Source organism: Vespa mandarinia, chromosome 2 (assembly GCF_050613455.1).
Source record: "Vespa mandarinia isolate Hongniang chromosome 2, ASM5061345v1, whole genome shotgun sequence".
NCBI classification, from domain to species: domain Eukaryota; kingdom Metazoa; phylum Arthropoda; class Insecta; order Hymenoptera; family Vespidae; genus Vespa; species Vespa mandarinia.
Genome location: NC_140811.1, coordinates 7,756,676 through 7,777,960, shown reverse-complemented (window position 1 = coordinate 7,777,960; position 21,285 = coordinate 7,756,676). Strand labels below are relative to the sequence as shown.

Genomic DNA, 21,285 nt, shown 5'->3' with positions numbered 1-21,285 from the left:
TATAACTGTAAGTTACTATTATCATATATCTATTCTCTTATAACATAGTCTTATAATTATAGCTTGATGTTAAAATTATAATTTAAGTATAAATCTTATAATTTATTTATTATATAATTTTTCCATTTCCATTTTTATTGTAATTAATACTTAAGAAAGTATAATCATAGTTCTTATAGTTCAATACATCAGTTCCTCTATACAAGTCCTATAAACGTAGTTTCATATCCTGTATGTTTAAGAAACGTACAATGTTTTAATATATTTGTAAAATTTATAAATTTTACTGTTATATAGATAAAAAGACAGAAAAAAAAAAGTTCAGATTAATATTTCAAAATAGATTACCCAGAATATCTTTTTAGATCGTATATATTACAAGATTATATCATATTACATCTGATATACATATAGAAATTATAATTTATACATAATATATAATTATTAAATGATTTATATTTTTTATATAATTATTTATTTTGTACCCATAAAAAGTACTAGTACAAATAAAAATTGAACTTAATGAATCTTTAGATTTGTTAATTTACATGAACCTATTTTATAAAAACAATCTAATAAATCAAGTGCTTTTACTTTTATCCAAAATATAACAAAAAATTGAAAACATATATATAGAAGAATATGTAAATGATTGTCCGTGTAAAATAGAAACGTATTTTTTAGATTATATTATTCCATTTTTATGATATTTTTCAGAAATTATATGTATACATTTTGGTTTATTATTATCGCATATTAACAGTTGTTATTTAATGTTAATTATTTTAGCTATTTTACTTATAAACTAATCAATTTTCATGGAAAAAGTAAAATTTAATTTCTCGTCCCGAAAATTAACTTTCTTAACCAATCAACGTTAATAATGCTATATACGTCTCATGATTACATAAATTGCCTTTGAAATTTAAAGAAAAGTAAAATTATATTGTTCTTCTCTTTCTAATAAACATTAAATATTAATAATTATTGTTTAAATCGAATAAATTAATTATATTACTCTCATAATTTAAAAATATAGTTAATTAATATGTATGTGATAAATACTTCCTGAAAAAGAAATTATATTAAAAAATGTCTCTCGACAAATTTAGACAGTTCAAAATATCTTTATATAGTTTCTTCTACTATAACTGCCTGACATCTACCTGCGATTTAAAGAAGATTCAAAGTATACGAAGAAGTAAAGACTTCCTGCCTGAAACTTCAAACCTGAGAAAATCAATATAAAGCCGTCTTAGAGTCGCGATACTACTTTGCACCATTTTTACGAGAAGATAGAAAGATACAAATATAAAAAATATAAATGATAATAACTTTAAAATCTTTATATATATGTATATATATATATATATATATATATATATATATATATATATATATTAAAATATGAAAGTAATCTCTATTTCTCTATATTGTATATTGAAGTTATTGAAAAAACAAAACTATATTTTGTGAAGTAAACATTGGAAAATCTAATTCAAATATTAGACAAATTTTATGTATATATATATTGTATTATATATATAATACAATTGACATTTATTTAAATAAATTAAGAAAAGAAAGTATAATCTAATATAAAAAGTAAAATCTAATCACAATTATAAATATTCTGCATCTGATTTCAAATAAAAGGCCGACATATATTGAATATTTGTTTTCATTATGTTCAATACAAAAAATTTAAGTTTTGGAAATTTAAGATAAGTAATTTTTGTTTTTGTAGATGTATTCATATTGTGATTTAGTTACAAGGAAAATATTGGAACATTAGTATGTTTAAGAAACGATTTTAAGAATGGAAAATTTTGGTGAAAGAAATCTTATAATAGTTTTTTGAATTTAATTTTTACTAAGACTTAAGACAAATGTAATTTTGAGGACGATCGTAAGGGAGCGTGATCAAACCCTCTTTTGTGAGCCCGAAACATCAGCCCGAAATCGAAGCATGCGCATTCGATATTAAACAGGGGGTAGTTGCAGTCAGGGAGGGGCTCTCCGCTCCAGAGTTACTCAGATAGAATACACGTTCTTGGAAGCATTTCCCTGTGACAATTTCTGCGAGTGTCATGTGTATAAGTCAATAATATCGTTTGATCATAAGTCAGTGAAAAAGTTTGTGAAATGTTATTGAGATGTCGTCAAATTTGTGTAAGTGAGTGTTTCGTGAATCGACTGTCAGCTGTATCTATAACATGAACGTAAGTACCAAGATTTTTCTCTCTCTCTCTCTCTCTCTCTCTCTCTCTCTCTCTCTCTCTCCTGTTTTACCTTCTCTGATATCGACTGGTTCTACTTACTGGCACATCGCGTGGGCGTTTCTATGTTCTTGCATATTAGACATATGAAGATAATGAGGAATAGTCTTTCTTTTTAGCAGAATATTAATATAACATAATTCATTCTTATTGACTTACAAAGTGAACAAACAATCATAGTAATATTATACTATCATTATAATAAAGATTCATCCTTGTCTCGTTCAATTTTCAATTCATTTTTTTACTACTTGGTATAATTTTTTTGAAAAAATCTTTTGTAAAATTCGTTTGTATTAGTTCTATGCACGTAATACGTCATTGACCCTTGAAGACTGAAAATCGATGAGAAGGTTACCTTTAATCTCATCACCGACGTGCGCGCCTTTTAATGTATTTTCAGCCAGTATCTTTGAGAATAATCTCCTACCATAAAACGAAGGGTTGTTCCCTTTTTTTTTACATAAACCCATCGAAAAGTTAATGATCGTATACTTTTGCAAGAAACATTAGAAGTTATTAGATTCATAACGCGCAATATGCGTTTATCGATTAAAATATCAGATACTCTTACAAATCCATAGAATTTTCTTTTGCATTTATAAATAATGGCTTTATATATAATAGTTTATTCATTTTCACAAAAGACTTCTATTTTATGAGAATATTTTCAAATAAGAAATTTGTTATTTAAAGAATTGATCGAACATGTGCATATCCAAAGATAATCGGATAACTTTTATCTTATTACAATTTTATTTTACGATTGAATAAAACAATAACGAAATACAAATTTGCATCTTAGCTTGAATTTGATAGAATTTTAGAATATTTAATGACACGTAAGAAAAGAGATGTGCATGTTTTATCATTCACCAGTGTATAGTTACGCTTATTAGAATCTCGTGGCCTCATTTTCTTAGTACACTTAAAGTTATGCAATTTTGTTACTTCTGTTGGTCGTAGAGGTGACTTAAGTATCATTCTGTTTTATTCTGTGTCTGTTTTGTCCTTGTTAAAGCCAATTATAATACAACGCCTAGAGAGATAGCAGAAAAACTCGAAGTAAATACACGGATTTTTAAACGATTTATTATTTCAGAACTAGCCGTGCGAGTAACATCGTAAAATACTTGCAGCTATGAAATTCATAAAGATTTGCGACTATATACTCCATAAACTTCTTATGCGAATATTGGGCGCCGTTCAATCTTTAGTATGCAATCTTTAGAAATAAGAATAATGTAGAAGTTCGCTGTTAATATGTTCCAAAATACTCGAAAAATGTAGCAAATAAATATTAAGTGGACTGGAAAGTAATGTCGCTTTCTTAAATTAAATTCAAACGAATAAATTTTTAACAAGTTTTTATTTTTAATCACAATCAAATATCGACATGCGCAGAAACGACATTACTTTCTGGTCCCCCTAATAGTTACTTCTACTCGTAATATTCCAACAAATACAAGAAATATATAATATAGATCTGTATAAAAGATATTTATTTCTAATTTTTTTTAATAGATAAGATTCTTAATATTCTTTTTTTAATACTCTTTCTGATCGTCATCATTATTAAACATTTTACTTAGCTTATTCGAGATTCTAATAAAAACATGGACCCTTCTTTAACTCTAGTCTCCTAACAAAACGGATCGTGACTCTTGAGTCACGGAGAGGAAATGCACTATGATTCGTCCAAAAATACTAACCCCTTCTGTTCGAGTATATAAACGGCTGAAAATAAAGCAACGATTCGCGAGTCGGAAACTATGAAAGAAATCAACAAATCAGAATTATTGGCGCCACATAAAACGATTTTAATAGAAAAAAATATAAAAAAATTTTCACACGACGATTAATCGATATATATACATATCTAAATATTTTCAATAATTAATTCAATTTTATTTTATCTTTTATAGGCCCTGGCAACGGATATTGTCCGTAGCAACGGAGAACGTATCAGTAAGTAAAAATCATTTGTACATATTATTTCAGATCGATCATTAAAAGACAAAATGATTCGATCGGAAAGACGAGATAGAAAGATCCTTATCGAAAAACGAATTATCATTTATGCCTCAGCTATAAAAAAAAAAAGTAATAAACACGAAGATTTTATTATTCCAATTCGAGACAATGATTCTCCTTTATATATATAGGTGGAAACGTATTGGAAATCGATACTTACAAATATATCTTTACTTATCAACGGTATCCTTCTTCTAAAAAGGGTTATAACAACGGCCAGTACGATTACTTTTATAATTGGAAACATTATTTTCCTATTTTTCAAGCTTTGTACATCAAATTGATAAATGACACAATCATTGATGTTAGAAATATTTTGTTATTGTTTTTTATATATCAAAACATGTGTTCACAAACCATTAACTTTTCTCAATAAATATTCATCTCGAATAAATTCAAAGATTTATCAACTACAGACATACGTATTTATTTGTTACATATAATAAAATTGACTTTTTTATGTCAGTTTGTAAAGTTAAACAGTTTGCAAAGTTTTTCAATTTTGAGAAAATATTGGCAGAAATGAAACTTCATAAATGTAGAAAAATTTGTTATCGTTTCTAGTTAACGAACTAGTTTTGTCCTCGGCTACTGTAGCAAGGAACTTGTATGGTGAAAATCAATAAGTGTTAAGGTCGTTGTACACTTATATAACAAATCGCGAATCCACACTAGCATTTATATACCCAAGGCGATTGTAGCCCATGCAATATCATTCTACATAATTAACGACGTTAACATAAAGTCAGATATTAATTGATGTGGGACTCAAAAAGTCGATGCCTTATAAAAATATCTTTCAGCTTGTTCGATAAAAAAAACTTAGTCATCTCGATGATTTATCACGTATATATGTAGGTATGTATATATATACACAGTATATAGTGATTGGAAACAAATGAAATACATAAATACCTCCTACAAATCCCTTAGGAAATACATCGAACAAGGTACACAGGAGAACTTCGTAGAGCAACAGAAATGAAATAGAAAAGAAAGATAAAAACAATATATATCGAAAGATCGATCGTTACGACGTGAGCGGAAAGTCGAGCAAAAAGAAATTAAAAGAAAAGAAACGTATCTCGAGTGACGTCGACTTTCGATCCCCATAAGAGCTACGTCATCGTTTCCCGCATGACTAAGGACATATTAAAAAACGATAGAAAGCTTGCATTATGATTTTCCTTTAGCGTGTTCAACCCTTTTTCAAAGAATACCTTTTTCTTAGATCCCACACTGTCCTCTCAAGGCACCCTTTTATTGTCGAGTCTTACTTCCTATCCTCGACAATACTATACTGTAATATAACGGTTCTCTATAGCATCGTATAGATTGATAAAACAGGTGGTGTGGTGGATTCAAAAATTAGAGATCCTTGAAAGTACTCCTACATTTCGGTGTACAGATTAGCTTTCTCTCTCTCTCTCTCTCTCTCTCTCTCTCTTTTTCTCTCTCTCTTTCTCTCTCTCTCTCTTTCTCTCTCTCTCTTTCTCTCTCTCTCTCTCTCTCTCTCTCTCTCTCTCTCTCTCTCTCTCTATCTCTCTATCTATCTATCTATCTATCTATCTATCTATCTCTATCTCTCTCTTACTCTTGTTCTGTGCTCTCTATTCCGACCGGAGGGACCAGACACACCGAGTATTTATTAATAGAGATTAAACTCCGCGTCGTGTCGTGCCGTGTGCAAGAGCTCTCCCGCGCAGGACGCACGCCGCTAGGGCAGTCTGACTCAGACCGTGGTCCAGAAAACGATTTCCACCGAAATAAACACGAAACTCGTGCCTAGAGAAAGAAGGAAAGATAGAAAGAAAGAAAGGAAGGAAGGAAGAAAGGAGGAAAGAGAAAGAGAGAGGAAAGGGTAGTAGAATACTCTTCTCCGTTAAGTAACAACAGATAAGAAACCCTTTGGGAGAAGCGTGTATAGCCTCAAAGCGGATTACGATAAACTTTGAATGCTTTTGACATTTTTGAATCAGTGTTAAAGTATTCGTCTTTCTATCTTTCTCTCTTTTTTAATGTGATTAAGCGGATGAAAGAATTGTTAAAAAAAGTTTTTGACATTTTTATTTCTTTATATGTGATTTCATATCTATCTCCTATGTGTGTGTTTTCCATATAGATACGTATGTAAATATATACGTATGTATAAAATATATACTGTGAGTTAAGTTTCTATATGTGCGCGTTTTTAGTGCACGTTTAGTGCGTAGACCAAAGACGACTTATTGCACTGTGACGGATACGCCGGTTGCACCCACGTACTAAACGGATACGAGAATTTTGTCTAATGGACATCATTTAATACAAACGTTCGGTATTTCCTCGCCTGGAGATCGTTGAGCATCGTAGTGCGTTTAACGCATGAATCGATTTAACTCTGATAAACGTCTCCTGGAAACAGTTTCTGATACTTAACGAGTTAAGGGAGTTAACTGGAATTTTGAAGTTCGCCAGATGTTTCTCCTTCTAGTTCCGTCAGTGTTTCCATTATAGTTAACCGAGGGCGTTGAAATTTCGGTCCATCGTCTTCGAGGAAACGATCTTACGACGATAACTGAACATTTCAATGCTCTCTCTTCTGTTTTCCAGAATAATTGAAATCGAAGCGTGATATATGACTCATTTATGATACGAAAAATTCATCGAAACGTTTCTTTCATACCTTTTCAACTGTACGTGTAAAATGTTCATTAAAAAAAAAAAAAAGAAAAACAAAGAAAAGAAAACTATTGAAGTCGATATAGAAAATGACAAATGAATTTTGAATTAATTCTTGAACTTTTTAACGTACGACATTATAACTATTGGATCTGAGTTAAAAATAGCTTATTTCAAAACTGAGAAAATGAATTTTTTCCCATTGTAATAATTATTAACAGGAGTATTTCATTAGATAAAAATATTTTCAGTCGCATAATGGATCAAATACTTTCAATTTGTACATAGAAATATCCTAATTATAAGGTATAAAACACATTTTTCTTTGTGTCCTTTATATTTCATGTACCATAAAATATAATTAAATTAACAGATAATAATCAGGATTTCAATGAGAAAGAATTAAAATTCACTAAGTACTTAAACTCAATTAAACTTCTATTATACGGATTAGTGATTAGACGGATGATTCAGTATCTTCGATTCTCGAATGATCAGTTTGACAAAAAGTAACGTCCAAATTTAGTACGATCTACGCTCCGACGAACCCTCTTTATTATACTCGAACGTTCGATTAACTCGAAACAATTGCTTCGCCACTTGTAATTTAAGCGCTTGACAGTTGCGTATTGGCTGACGCAACTATTATTACTATCTTTGTTGGCAGTAAGTACGGCGCCCAAAATGGATACTATACGAGAATATCGCGTTTATATTTTTTTGACGTAGACTAGTCCTTATAATTTTTCATTTTATATATTTTAATTGAGTAACTCTGTAATTATTGATATTATTCACAGAAGATGTTTATATCATTGCATTAATTTTCAATTCGGTCAAATTTGAAACGACACAATACTGTCATGATTATTTTTGTACCATTACGCGTTAAAAATTTTTATCGAAACTGTTATCGAAGCTTATTTATATCGATAAAGAAACATTTAGATTTTGATTTCTCCGTAATTCAGTGATAAATCCAATATTCTTAATTTAAAATCACAAGTTTTTTGTAATTATTATAATAGATTGCTTTTGTTAATCGTTTTCTTATGTAGATGTTTTAATTGTACAACAAAAGTAGATAGTTCTATGACGTGCTATAAATTATTTCGTTATTGACAATAAAGGTCACGTTTCAAGTTGCATACGTTTAACGACTATCTAACAAAGAACAACGTATTATTAAAAACATTATCGTAAAAGCTATTCAAAGGAAATGTTCTCATCAAAATTAAATAATGACGAAGAACCATGTCACAGTGAGTCACCTTACCTGATAGTTATTTACATTTTTCATTATTTGTTATTTATTCGAATGTTCAGATTATCTTCAAGATAAAAAAAGTTATTATTAACAAAAGATCAAACGTGATAGATCATATTCACAAAACGGAAGTGTTTCGATAAATACGTATAAAGAATATACATTAGAAGAGATGTCACAAAAAAATTAATATATTTATTCCCCTCAACCCAATTATATAGATAGAAAAGGTAACAGAACCCGATTTCAAAATTTTCCCGATATTCTTCGACGGAAAGTCGTCTCGTAAAGGCAAAACAGGGTCTAACCCACGCGATAAGTAAACCCACAGGCATTCACGCATCAGCAATAAGTATCATCGGACGAATGCGAGATTTTAGTATCGTTTTGGTGTGCAAGAAATAAAACAACTTACCGAGAGGAAATAAACGAATTAACATCGAACCTTTTTCATTTCATTCCATTAGATAGAGAAAATTGTATAAAGTAAGTATAAAGTAAGAGTGAAGTGTAATGTTACAATGTTACTTCAGTCTTTGAGCGAACTTCCGTGTATGAAGTGGAACATGATGTAAAAAATAAAAGAAAAAAGGAGAACGAGAAAAAGAGAGATAGAAAAAAGAAAAGTGCAAAACAGTATTCGAAAAACTGCGTTTTAGCACGGACTTTGATGTCGCGTAGCGACAGAACATAAAGGAAACGTGACGAGTGTAACCCGATGTGATGCACGCTAGTGAGAAAAGTATCGCTATGCTGTAAAAGTGCTAGAACGACGAAACCGCAAAGATTGACAAATGATGATAGTGCTTCTGTTGTGCGTCATCATGAAGATAGCAGAATTCTCTGCTGGTCGCGTGAGTCCGTCACTTCAACCATCGCGACGTCGACAACGGCCACGAAAAAAGCCACCGCCATCACCACCATTGCGACAACATGAACAACAGCAATCACCCTCCTTGTCCTGTCGTAAACGACAGGATTGGAATTATTATCGAGTTCCATGCGATAAATGCATGTATTTTCTTCAGAAACAGTGTAAGAACACATAGATATATTTTTAATTGTATTTTTAATTGTATTTTTGATTGTATATTTAAAAATCTTTTTCTTCTAATTTTTTTTAAATGTTACCATACAGAATCCGCTTTCTTGCTCGTGCCAAAAGAGAAACACTTCTCTTCATAATGCTTGATTTAATCAAATGAATCATACTTCTTGTCTTTTTGCATTGCTTTTTGGATTCTTTTCAAGTTTAGACAACGTTTCTAATTCTATATTTACTTTACATCAACATATCTTTTCAATGAAATGTCTAAACGATCACACGATTTCTAACAAGGTATATCTGAAATAAAAGTTTGTATTTGTATCCTCGGAAATGTCGAATGCGAGGGATCAAACGTTTCAATGCGAACGCATCTCTAATGATTTAAGTAACGATCTGCAACGCCCTCGACTACGCAGAGACAGCATATGGTGAAATTCTAGTCGATCTTTTTTCAACAGTTCAAATACCTCTACAGATGTGTTTCTCTCTCTTTCGCCCTTTTCTTTTCTCTTTCTCTCTCTCTTTCTCTCTCTCTCTCTTTCTCTCTTTCTCTCTCTCGCTCTCTTTCCTTTCTCTCTCTTTCTCTGTGGCCATGATAGACTTTGTGTATATAACGAGCTTCTCTTGCATACGGTTCTTTTGCTATAAATAGAGGGCTACTACTATTTTACTTCTTGCACTCCGAGAGAGAATCTTTTTTCTTTAAACACCCTTTCTTTTCTCGAAGGACAGTCAAAAAAATGCTTCTTTTTCTTCTTTACACATGATATTTTCAAACCGTGGTCTTTTGTCATCTTCGTGACAAGAAAAACTCACAGATTAATTGAAATATTGAGTATTTTGAAAAGATAACTAAATTATACGGAAATTGAGAAATAAATCAAAAAGTATTATCGTCGATAAATTTACGTTTGAGATCAATTAAATAAACATTTAATACAATTTTTATAAAATTCATTAATATCGTAAAAATCAATGATAAATTCATCATTCGTCTAATCTCGTATTTATCTAAAAAATTATACACAACATAATCATTAAGTACGATAAAAAAGCAAATTTTTGAAATTCTCGTATCATGTTTCGTGGATGCATAACTATGTAAAATTTTGCAACGATTCGCGAAATTTGGCTCTCGACTTCTTCTCTGGCATTTTACTTGGTGCTAAAATTATCTCACGCCCTCGGCACTGTCGACGCGAATAATTATATTGTCATTTTTTTGCTTTTTTTCTTTCTTTTCTCGATAGGACAAGTTCGCTACTGTATTGTAGAATGAATCGCGAAAGAATTGAATTGAACTATGTTTAATCGATTAGATTAATATTTTTAGCACGTACTCTCGCCAAAAGTGTATATCATATATTCAAAATACAATACATCATGCTGAATACAAAAAAAAGGCCAAGGTTCGTTCCATATATGATCGTTCAAAAACGTATTTAATTTGTAATTAATGGCAAAGTTGACCGCTAGTACGTTATCGCTGTACGGGACAATTGAATTGTGAGTGTACTTCTGTTACTGCAGAGCGTAACATCTGATACTTTGTCATATTATGCAAATTATTGGTTTCTTATTTAAATTATATGACATTAATATAGAACTATTATATCTCAAAATATTCTACATTCACCTATAATTCTTAATTCAAAGAGAATTTTGTCAAATGATCATAGTCACTTTTAGTACATAGAGAACATTCAACGTTGACTAACTGTAGTCCTTTAGTAAGGAAAAGGTTAATAATAATATATCTACGATGAGGTTAGTCAATAAACGAGTCTATGAATAAGACGAAGTTGTGAATCCAATGAGTTTTATTAATACTCGTTAATCATTGACTCGTTTTTTTATCTTATTCGTAAACTTTTTATTAACTAACCACTTCGTAGATTCACTAAATTTTTTAATCATTTTAATGCAATATAGAATCATTGATAAACTACTCCATAGATATTCTTATTGATCATAGTTTCTACTATTAAAAAATTACATACATTACATACATAGAGAAAGCAGTTTATCATACATATACACATCTTACGAAATACGTATGTATATGTGTATGCATGTATACGACAAGCGTGTAAGTTTACATAAACGTATAGTGAAATTGAATAAGTTAAGAAAAAGTTTTTAAAAATAACAAAAATAATAAATTTACAAATTAATAAAAAAATTAAATTAACGAAATAACAATAATAACAAAAATATATGAATAATACTAAACATGATTATTAGTAAGAATATCAATAAATGAACATTTGTACTTGTTTTTAATAGTATTCGATCACAAACAATCAATTCATTCCTTTTTAAACAAGAACAAGGAAAAATCGCAAAGACATGACGATAAAATAAACTAATAATAAATAACGTTTAAATATTGTTGAAAACAAATGAATCAGCATTTGTTTGTTTGACATCGAAGCGACAGCAGGACAGTAAATTTGTTTTAAAAATTCTTACACGTATACATAACAAAATACATAACAAAAATTGATGAGGAATTTATTATTTTTCATAAATTAATAAATTATTCCGAGTGTGATCTAATATGTAAGTGAAAGAAAAAGAGAGAGAGAGAGAGAGAGAGAGAGAGAGAGAGAGAGGAGTAAAAAAGAGAGAAAGGAAGACGGAAAGAAAGAAATAAAAATATAAAAGAAGAATGACGACATTAAAATTGAGAAGCAAATGTATATACATACAATTTATACGTATAACGCTTCATCATTGGATCAAGAATTAAAGCTTCGATCGAGCGAAACCACTCGGGTCTTTAAAGCCGAGACATACATACATATATGCATTCGATTATATCCGACTTCCATTTGCCCACCCTTTACATTCAATCCTACAGTGCACATGCGCCGCATGAGCGATCATGCTCCATAGGCGCAGTTAAAATGAATTTCTAACAGTAGTGTAAGTGACAGGCAACTCGTCACCATATGGTCGAAGAAATGGGTGTTTTCGGTTAGCATTTATCGTGTGTAAATACTAGACGCAAAACCAATTCGCCGCGGCCACGGCGATGAAATGGATAACAATTTCTTCAGGTATCAATTTCTATTCTCAAAACTTCGATTTTATCTTCGAATTTTTCTCCAAATGACAAAAATGATTTTGTTGCACATTATTAAATCATTTGACAAACGTAAACAGAAAATTATTGTGTATACAATATGAACGTTTTTTAGAAATAAAGTCACTCTATGCTAGTAATAACACTTTCTACTTGAATTGTGATTCAATATAAAATTCTTTAATCATTATGCATGAAATATTCCAAACATTAATTATTTAACATAACTAACTAAAATTTTCATTTATAGAAATTATCAATTCTTTTATTTATTTATTATTTAATAATCAAAGTTGGCATCTTTATTATTGATTATTAATTATTAGATCGGAATATGTAGGAAAGCTAAAGATAGTAAACTACTCGAGAGAGTTGACGTCACAAATAAGGATTGATATTTCCGGCTTACGAATGGCGCATATTTTTGCTTCTTTAAGTTCTTACTGAGGCATGACAAATACTCTTCAACAAATATTGATATACAATAAATATGAAATAATAACATAGGCAATTATTTTTTCATAAAACGAAGATTTACATTTTCCACATAAAAACAATATAATAAACAAGTCTTTATCAGTCTATTAAAAAAAAATCTTAAGCCGATAATTTTTTATAAAGTAGGAATTGCCTATATTATATATGAAATTATGTATAATTTACTAACGACAAATAATATCATATACGTTTTTCATGTGCGTAAAGAATTACTCATATACTTAGGAGATTTGAAGAAAATTCGAATTCAAATGATTTTAAAATTGGCGCGCAAAATATTTAGCTATTTACTCTATAAGATGATTGGTAAAGCTCGAGGTGACGTCACGACACTGCCATACCCATTTTATCGTAACGATATACGGCTGCGGTGTTGGCGGGAAGGAGGAGAAAAATAAGAGACGTTCTTATCAGTGCCTCGTCGTTGGCATTGTCGAATCGTAGCAGGAAAGGAACGTGATCAATTCGATCGTGGCCTTAAACAGATATGTCGTTCATCTTTGTCGTTAAATGACCGAGAAATCGATCGAACGATAACCATGTAAGGAAAATCGACCCATTGTAATCCGATTGCGAACAGTGTATTACGAAAGAAAAATATTTCTTTTCTTTCTACATTTGTCAAGATTTTTTAACGACATGTCATTAAATTAACATTTTCTTCCTGGTAAGTTCCAATTTAATCTTGTTAATTCGATTTCTAGGAATACTAACTTTTTCGCGTTTCAAACGAGAAAATATACGTCTTAAAATTTTAGTATTCGATGTACCATCTTCGTTACACCAATGACAGATCGATCTGACAATCGGTACGCAACAATGTGACGACCATGAGTAACACAATTCTGTTACATATATATAAACGAAAGTATGCGAGGGATGTTTAATAATATGCAATGGAAGTTTTTCTCTCAGTGGCAATTCTCAGAAATAATATGATCTTTAAGAAAGTAATACTTTTTATTGCATAAATCTTAAAATATATTTACAAACAGAATTAATTCTAATTTATGCAATTGAACTCGCTCGATTTGGTTACATTATTAATTGAAATTATTTTTGTTAAGTGGTATTCGTCGTTTAATCACAATAATCATAAATCAAAATTAGGCGAAGGATTAAGTTCTCTATTTATCTCGAATATTCTTTGGCGATGACGATGGAATGACTGAAAAGTTCCTAATGTTTTGTACCTCCATGCACGTATTATTTAAGATAGCATGGAAAATATCGTATTACAACTATTTCGTAATCATGTTTTGTTTTGAAAACAAACTAGAGAATTTTTTGCAATTTTTTTTATTGTGTTTTTTTTTTTTATTTATAATCGCACGGTCTTCGTATTTATAAATAAATTTGACCTTTTACATCAAAATCAATGAAAATAATATAAATATAATATCCAAATATTCAAATTTTATGGATTATATATGAACAGGCAGATAGACAAAATATGAAATATTCTAATATTTTCTAATATTCTGCTTAAACTGTTAAATATTGTATATTAATAAATATTTTAATAATAAATAGTTTTAATATTTTAATATTGATTTAATTATCTTGAAGACATAAGAAAAATAAAACTCTATATTTATAAAATTTTTCAGGTGCAGGCAAAGGAGCTGCAGTCATGGAAGATCCGCAAACACCAGGATCGGATTGCAATTCCAATCCTGCAACAGATTCTATGCAGCAAGATCTTATTGGTTCAGACTTTATACAAGACAATGTGGAATATCAGTGGTGTACAGATTATGGGTAAACAGATTATATTTATAAATAAATAAAACATTGGTATTAAGATTCATTTTCTAAAAAGATATTTTAATTTTACCAACTTTTAGATACAAAGATGGAGGATTACATGTCCATCCTAGTGTTCTGTCTTCACTCTCTGCATCATATTCCCGGGAAGATGTGGGTTATTATGATGACCTGTCTCGTAATTTGGATGCTAATTTAGCAGAAATTGATATGGAAAGTTTTCGTAGTGCAGACATCCACACTCTTCTTACTGCTTTACCAGTTATGTGTACTGATCCAGTTCAACATTCAGAGGTTAATATTCTTTTAATATTTATTTTATTATTTTATTAACACATGTAGAGCACATATGCACACATCGCACATACTTACTTTACTTTTTTAAGTTTTATTATGTTATTATTACATCTGATATATATTTAATTTTATCATTAATACCATGCATTTCAAAGGATTTGTAGTACATGTGTTTTTAATGATCCAACACTGTCTTGTATGATAACAGTTTTAAATAATTATTATTTGTTACTTTTAAATACCAAATTCATATTTCTCAAATATATATTTATTTATTTATTTACTTAATATAACATATTAAACATACAGAAACTTCCAACAAAATATTTATAAAAGCTACAATATAAATATATATTTTATGTGCAATACATCGCTCAACTAGTCAGATTAGTACACATTAAATTTTAAATGTGTTCCATTATTATGGCAGTTTAACTATCAAAGGGAACGTTATGCCAGTATATCTGGCTCCGTCATGGAAAAACTTGACATCGGTTCTTCAATCAGCCCACACACCAGCAGCCAGGTATGACAATACCTGTGCAATTTCCATTAATTTTCAAACTTCATTGCAAAAATCTTTTACGAAATCATTTATAACCCATACAAAATATGTAGGACAGATTTAATATATTCTAACTTGTAATGCATTGTATTATAATAATGTTAACTGTTAGATTAATATAAGTGCAAGTAATCGTAACCAATAAAAATGATATATATTTTATGTAACAGTAGTATAATCATGATAATGAACTTATTGCATGAAAGTAATAACTTACTAACTATCAGAAAACACATAATTAAGAATGATTTATATGTATATCTATATAAATATTTTCATTATTTTTAATTTTTATTTAAAGGGAGAAGAATCTGCTTGTTCAACAACTGATACAATGTCTATATGCAAATCATCATTATTATTCTCTCCTGTGAAAGAAACACCTGTGCTACCCCCAGCAGGTAGTTACAGTGTAGATTCATTGGACTGTGAAGATATGCTGTTAACTTGTCAAGCAAATAATAAAAATAATTATACTATTGCTTTTGAAGGTAGTATTACAATGTACTCTGATAGTTCTCCAGATTTCGAAAATCAAGGTAAATCAATAATAAATGAATAAAATAAATAAATCTTATATAAAGATTGGTATTAAAAAGTTATGAATTATTCACATTAAAATAATATTAAATTGTAAAATTGTTTTTACATAGAAAAACCAGAAACATACGAAGTACCAGAAACTTACTACAAAAAAAAAGGGTTACGAAGAACTATATTAGATTCGTCAATGGTGTGTTCTGATTCTAAAATATATACTACTTGGAGTAATTTAAAACATTCTTCCATGAATAAGGTTATAACTCGACATCCTTCGGGCAATAACAATACCATTCCAAATTTTTTACATGGAACAGGAAATACAACTATATCTATGAATAAAAGGAGTCAAAGCTTACCAGATCTTACACGAATTCAAGAATCACCTACTAATATTCATCTCAATTTTTCTGTAAATATTGCAAAGATAATTCTCTATGTTAATATTCAAACAAGATTAAATTATTGTTATTATATTATATATCTTTTTACAGGTTGATTCTGCTGAATCAAATAACCACCCATTACAATCACACAATTCAGGCTCTGCAATGAGTCGATCTGTAAATGAAGAAAATTCCGATGGAAATATTTGTTCTGGGAAAAAGTTACAAAATCTAAGCCTAGTAAAATTGTTTATGAAACAAAAGAGTATGAGCGCTGAAGGAATGAGTCTTACTTTGGATCAATCTGATTCCATCAGTGATAGTGGTTGGCCTACAAGCAATAGTGCTAGTGATAGTGGAACTAATACAAATACACAAATACAGCGACAAAATATAAATACATGTACTCGCCCACTTCCTGAAAAAGATTTTTCTATAAATTGGGTTCGTAGTGATTGTTATAATAATAAAGAAGTAGAAAGTCAAAAAGATAAGTTGGCTGACATTCCAAATACTTTTACAAGCAATAAGGAAAATAAAGATGACATGATTTCATCTGCCTCGGTCGAAGAATTGTCGGAAAGCATAACTAAATCAGAACTCGTACATGACAGTGATATCGAACAAATAGATTTTGAAATTTCACAGGATGACTTGGAATGCCATTCAAAACATTTACGGGTTTTTCAGGAAAATAAATCTGTAATATCTAAAACAACAGGAATTCAAGCAATGGTCGAAACAGAAGATAACGAAGTGCAAACGTCACTAATTTACAAAGTACCTGCAGAAAGAGATAGCCCTTCTATACGGGAAACGATAGTTAATAAAAGGCCTGTTTATGTTGTATATCCTAATTATACGTTACCAGATCTTTCATTTCTTAATATTAAAGATACGAAATTAGACAATGTAGCATTAAAGCCTCAATATTATGATAAAAGTAAGCCAGGATGGAAACATTCAAATAGATGCAACAGACCGTTCTCTTGTAACGATATCGATGCGCTTAAACAACGTGGATTTTCACACGTTAAGGATTGGGAGTCGCTAACATTCCTTTTACCTACTGAATATAAAAAAATATTACATGATGTGCCAGAAGTTTCAGAGCATATCAATATCAATGAACAAACTAAAAAACCATTGTTTTGTTTATCTCCCCCAATGCGACATAAAACAAGACCAATAAGTGAACTTATACCAAATAATACTTCCTCAACTAGTAGTACTGCTACGCAGCCATCTTCTGGATATCGAGGCTCATCTACGATCTTGACGGATTCCTCTACAAATCAGCAGCTACTTCCTAATAATGTAGCTAATCCATTATACCTGTATCGCTATGATAGCATTAGTTCTGAAGCAAGTTTAGTGAGCAACGATAAGAAAATTCATAGAACTGTTAATCAAGCAAAGCAAACCTATCCTAATTTACCTAAACGGTCCATTTCATTACCTTATGGAGATAGAGAATCTGATTGCTGCAATGGCAAAGTGCCACCAAGACCTCCTTTACCAAGAAGTATCTTAAGAAAGAATAAAGTTCCCACAAGTAAGAGATACAGTATGTTTGAAATGGGAGGAGTGGAAGAAGTGGAAGATCAGTGTCCTGAACCAAATAAAAGAATGTCGTTACAAGAACCATATTATATGAATAATGATTTACAACTATTATGCCGCGGGAGAATTATCGATTCAGAAAAAGATGTTGACGAAACAGAAGAAAAATGTAACACAGGTAAAGAAAATTTATTTTGTGTATTTTTACTTCTAACATATTTATATTCATAGTTTAATAAAAAGTATTTAAAACTTGTTGAGAAGCTACTAATTTTATTTTAGAGAGACTGAATGAAGTTGTTAATAATACGAACGTAGATTATGAAACTTCTCAAAATAGTGAAGATGATATAAAGCAATTAGAAGAATTTTTAAAACGTAGTGGTTTATCGTCAGAAAGTAGCGAAGGAGATAATGAAGATCCCGAAGTTAAATTAAGATCGTACGTGAGAAAATTTTTAGCACTTAGAATGAATAAAGATGTAGTCAAAAACATTGATATGGCTGAATCACAAAAAAAGACTGTCAGTTTTGCTTTACACGAAAAAAAACGATATTCAGATGAAAAGGTAATATTTTCTTTATATATATATTCTTTATATATATATATATATATATATATATATATATATATATCAAATATATTTTTGTTTTTTAAATATATTCATGTATTGTATTTAATTACAGCCAAATAATGCAAATGCTCCGACGAATGAGCACAATAAAGATAGATGTTTTCAGGATCTAAACAAAGAAATCAATTCTGAGAACAAAGTGGATTTAGAAGAAAAACGAAGTATGTTAATATTAATTTTTGTTTGTTATTTTAATATATTTAATTTATCCATATGCATACATTTTTACATTTACATATATAGTAATTAAATTTTTTTTATTTTATTACAGATATGATATCATCCACAAGCAAAGCTGTTGACTTACTACTCAAATATTGGAATGCTGAACCTACTAATGGTCGACAAAATTATAATGATAAAAATGAATGTGCACAACTTTGTTTGAGTAATCTCTGTCCAACTTTGTATGCTATAATGTCAGATGGTCTAAAATCACATTTGCAGTCTACTTTTGGTCCAATAGCAAACAGTGTATGGCAAGTTGTTGAGGCTTCTGCTCAGCAAGGGCCACTTACAAAGACATTGAACGAGTTAGTTCAAAAGATTAATGGCGAAGATATTATTACTGAGGGAATGCTTAAATTTCATGCATTTGTATTTGGTCTGTTGAAGTGAGTTTTTAGATTAACATAATGTTATTAAAAAATCTATGGTTGTGTACCTTATTTATATTATTATTTTTATATCTTTCTTATGCATTAAATTGAATTGAAAATGTATATTATATTTTTTCTTTTTTTAGTTTGCGAGCTTTGGATGCTTGGTTTGCATATTTATGTACAAGAGAATCGATTTTACGGAGACATTATAACAGTAATAGTTTATTTACCGGAGCATTAGCAAATACCGACGTTCGAGAAGTTGTTGATAATTTATTAGATATTTTACATCCTCTAGCATTTTGCCCATTTCAGCTTGATCTTTTATACCAATATCGACAATTACATAATAGTTTCGGTAATATGAACAATTATAATATAGATGTAAGTATAATTAAATAATTGTCAATTACCTCTCATGATGAACAATTACATAGAAATTTTTTTATATATATATTCCAGGGACTAAATTTTAGAAATGTTGATTTACTTCAAAAAGATCATCATTTTGAAAAAGCAGATAATTGTGGAACTGTATTAAGTCCAAGAAAAATACGTCCACGGTCTTGCGTTAATGTTTATAATGATTATGACGATAAGTCTATCATTGCACATAAAACTGATCTTGAAAATGTAAAAAAACGTTTTAACAACACTGTCGGGACAAAAGTATTGCATGGTTTAGAAAAATTAGCTTCCGAAGATTCCGAAGATTATACTGATAGCCTTGAACATTCTCCATTGAATAGAGGGGCAACAAAACAAATGATTCCTATTAAATCATTAAGTCCAGATTCTAAAATGGACGATGAAGATACAATTACTGGAGAAACTAAATTTAGGAAACTGCAAGAAAAATGGGAATTGATGATTGGGAAAGAAGAAACTGGAAAAAACCAACCGGGAACGGCATTACCCTTATCGCCTATGCGAACACCTGCGAATTTGGGAAAATCAAAAATACCACGACTTTTAACATCACCTATTAAACAACCAAATGTAGCAATAGGATCTGTAAAAACTGTTAAGTCTCCTATCTCTGGAATACCTTCTTTGAAAAAGCCGGTTACATTATCAACTACCAAAACAGTATTAATGAAACCAATAGAAACAAGGGGGAAAAGTATACAAGAAACACGACGTACGAGTCGTGTAGATCAAGACATAGTCGGAACATCGCGGGCTCATTTGTCACGACCTAGCTCTTTACCTTATAAATCCTATGGAGTTATGTCGAAAGAGAAGAATCTCCTATCTCCTCAAAGACGAGCTGCTTCCACATCTCTACCAAGGCCAAATACAATTACACGTAATCCTCCGAGGAAACAACCGCTAAAGTAGGTAGAATTATTCTACATATATATACATATTTTGATTTAATTTTTATTTTTGAATGTCTTTTTTCATACACTACTTTTAATTTAGAGAGTACTGATTTAATATTGAATCACATAGTTTATATGTACATAAAACACAAAGTTATACAAACAAAAAGTAGTTTAGTTTATGATATATATATTCGTTTCCTTCTATTTAAATTTGATGCACGTAATGGCAAAAGTATAGCATGTTATTATATTTAAATGTAATATTTTTTGCTAAAAGCAGACACAAAGTTTATTGATATAATATATTTATGAAAATTTTATCTTAATATTCAATTATCAGCTTATAATATGTTTTGTTTGCGATTTCTTTCTATCATTTATTTATCGCTTTTTTTTTCAGTTTTATCTTACTTTTGTATATTTTTCTTTCTCTAGATTAGTAAAATAACGCTACGTCCATCTCGATTCCAGAGAGGTTCGCACAGTTACAAATAGGGTACCATCGAATAATGGGCATCTATCATTTGCAGAAGGTGAAAGATTGAAAGTTATATTAGAAATTGATAATAAATGGTTATTGTGTGCAAGAGGTGATAGAAAAGGTTTGGTTCCGAGAATGTGTGTGCATACTATTCAGACTTAGCCCTTCTATTGATATTAATGAGATTCTTGAGAGTAAATTGATTAAGAAAAAGTGAAAGTGATGTGCTTTGAATGAATGCAAAAA

General features: G+C 30.0%; 1 protein-coding gene across 11 annotated transcripts; it reads left to right on the top strand.

The window, feature by feature from the left end:
* Positions 1-2,085: 2,085 nt before the first annotated feature.
* On the top strand, positions 2,086-21,258 carry LOC118439588 (uncharacterized). 11 transcript variants are annotated; one of them, XM_035861311.2, is made up of 14 exons: positions 2,086-2,222; positions 4,205-4,247; positions 14,486-14,636; positions 14,723-14,936; positions 15,370-15,465; positions 15,806-16,043; positions 16,158-16,456; positions 16,539-18,171; positions 18,276-18,562; positions 18,681-18,789; positions 18,900-19,242; positions 19,374-19,614; positions 19,693-20,567; positions 20,994-21,258. In XM_035861311.2, the coding sequence occupies exons 1-14, from the start codon at positions 2,217-2,219 to the stop codon at positions 21,004-21,006; spliced, it is 4,548 nt and encodes a 1,515-aa protein (XP_035717204.2). In that variant the 5' UTR covers positions 2,086-2,216; the 3' UTR covers positions 21,007-21,258. The 11 variants fall into 11 exon arrangements, with proteins under 11 accessions (XP_035717204.2, XP_085511313.1, XP_085511314.1 ...); XM_085655187.1 differs by lacking the exons at positions 2,086-2,222; positions 4,205-4,247 and adding exons at positions 6,031-6,790; positions 8,775-9,276; XM_085655188.1 differs by lacking the exons at positions 2,086-2,222; positions 4,205-4,247 and adding exons at positions 6,031-6,790; positions 8,709-9,276.
* The last annotated feature ends 27 nt before the right edge of the window (positions 21,259-21,285 follow it).

Excerpts from the sequence above, each read along its gene's own strand:
- LOC118439588 (XM_085655187.1), top strand. The coding sequence starts at position 9,036 with ATGATGATAGTGCTTCTGTTGTGCGTCATCATGAAGATAGCAGAATTC. Across the intron at positions 9,277-14,485 it reads GTATTTTCTTCAGAAACAGT|GTGCAGGCAAAGGAGCTGCA; the intron begins GTAAGAACACAT and ends AAAATTTTTCAG. Across the intron at positions 16,457-16,538 it reads ATATTCATCTCAATTTTTCT|GTTGATTCTGCTGAATCAAA; the intron begins GTAAATATTGCA and ends ATCTTTTTACAG.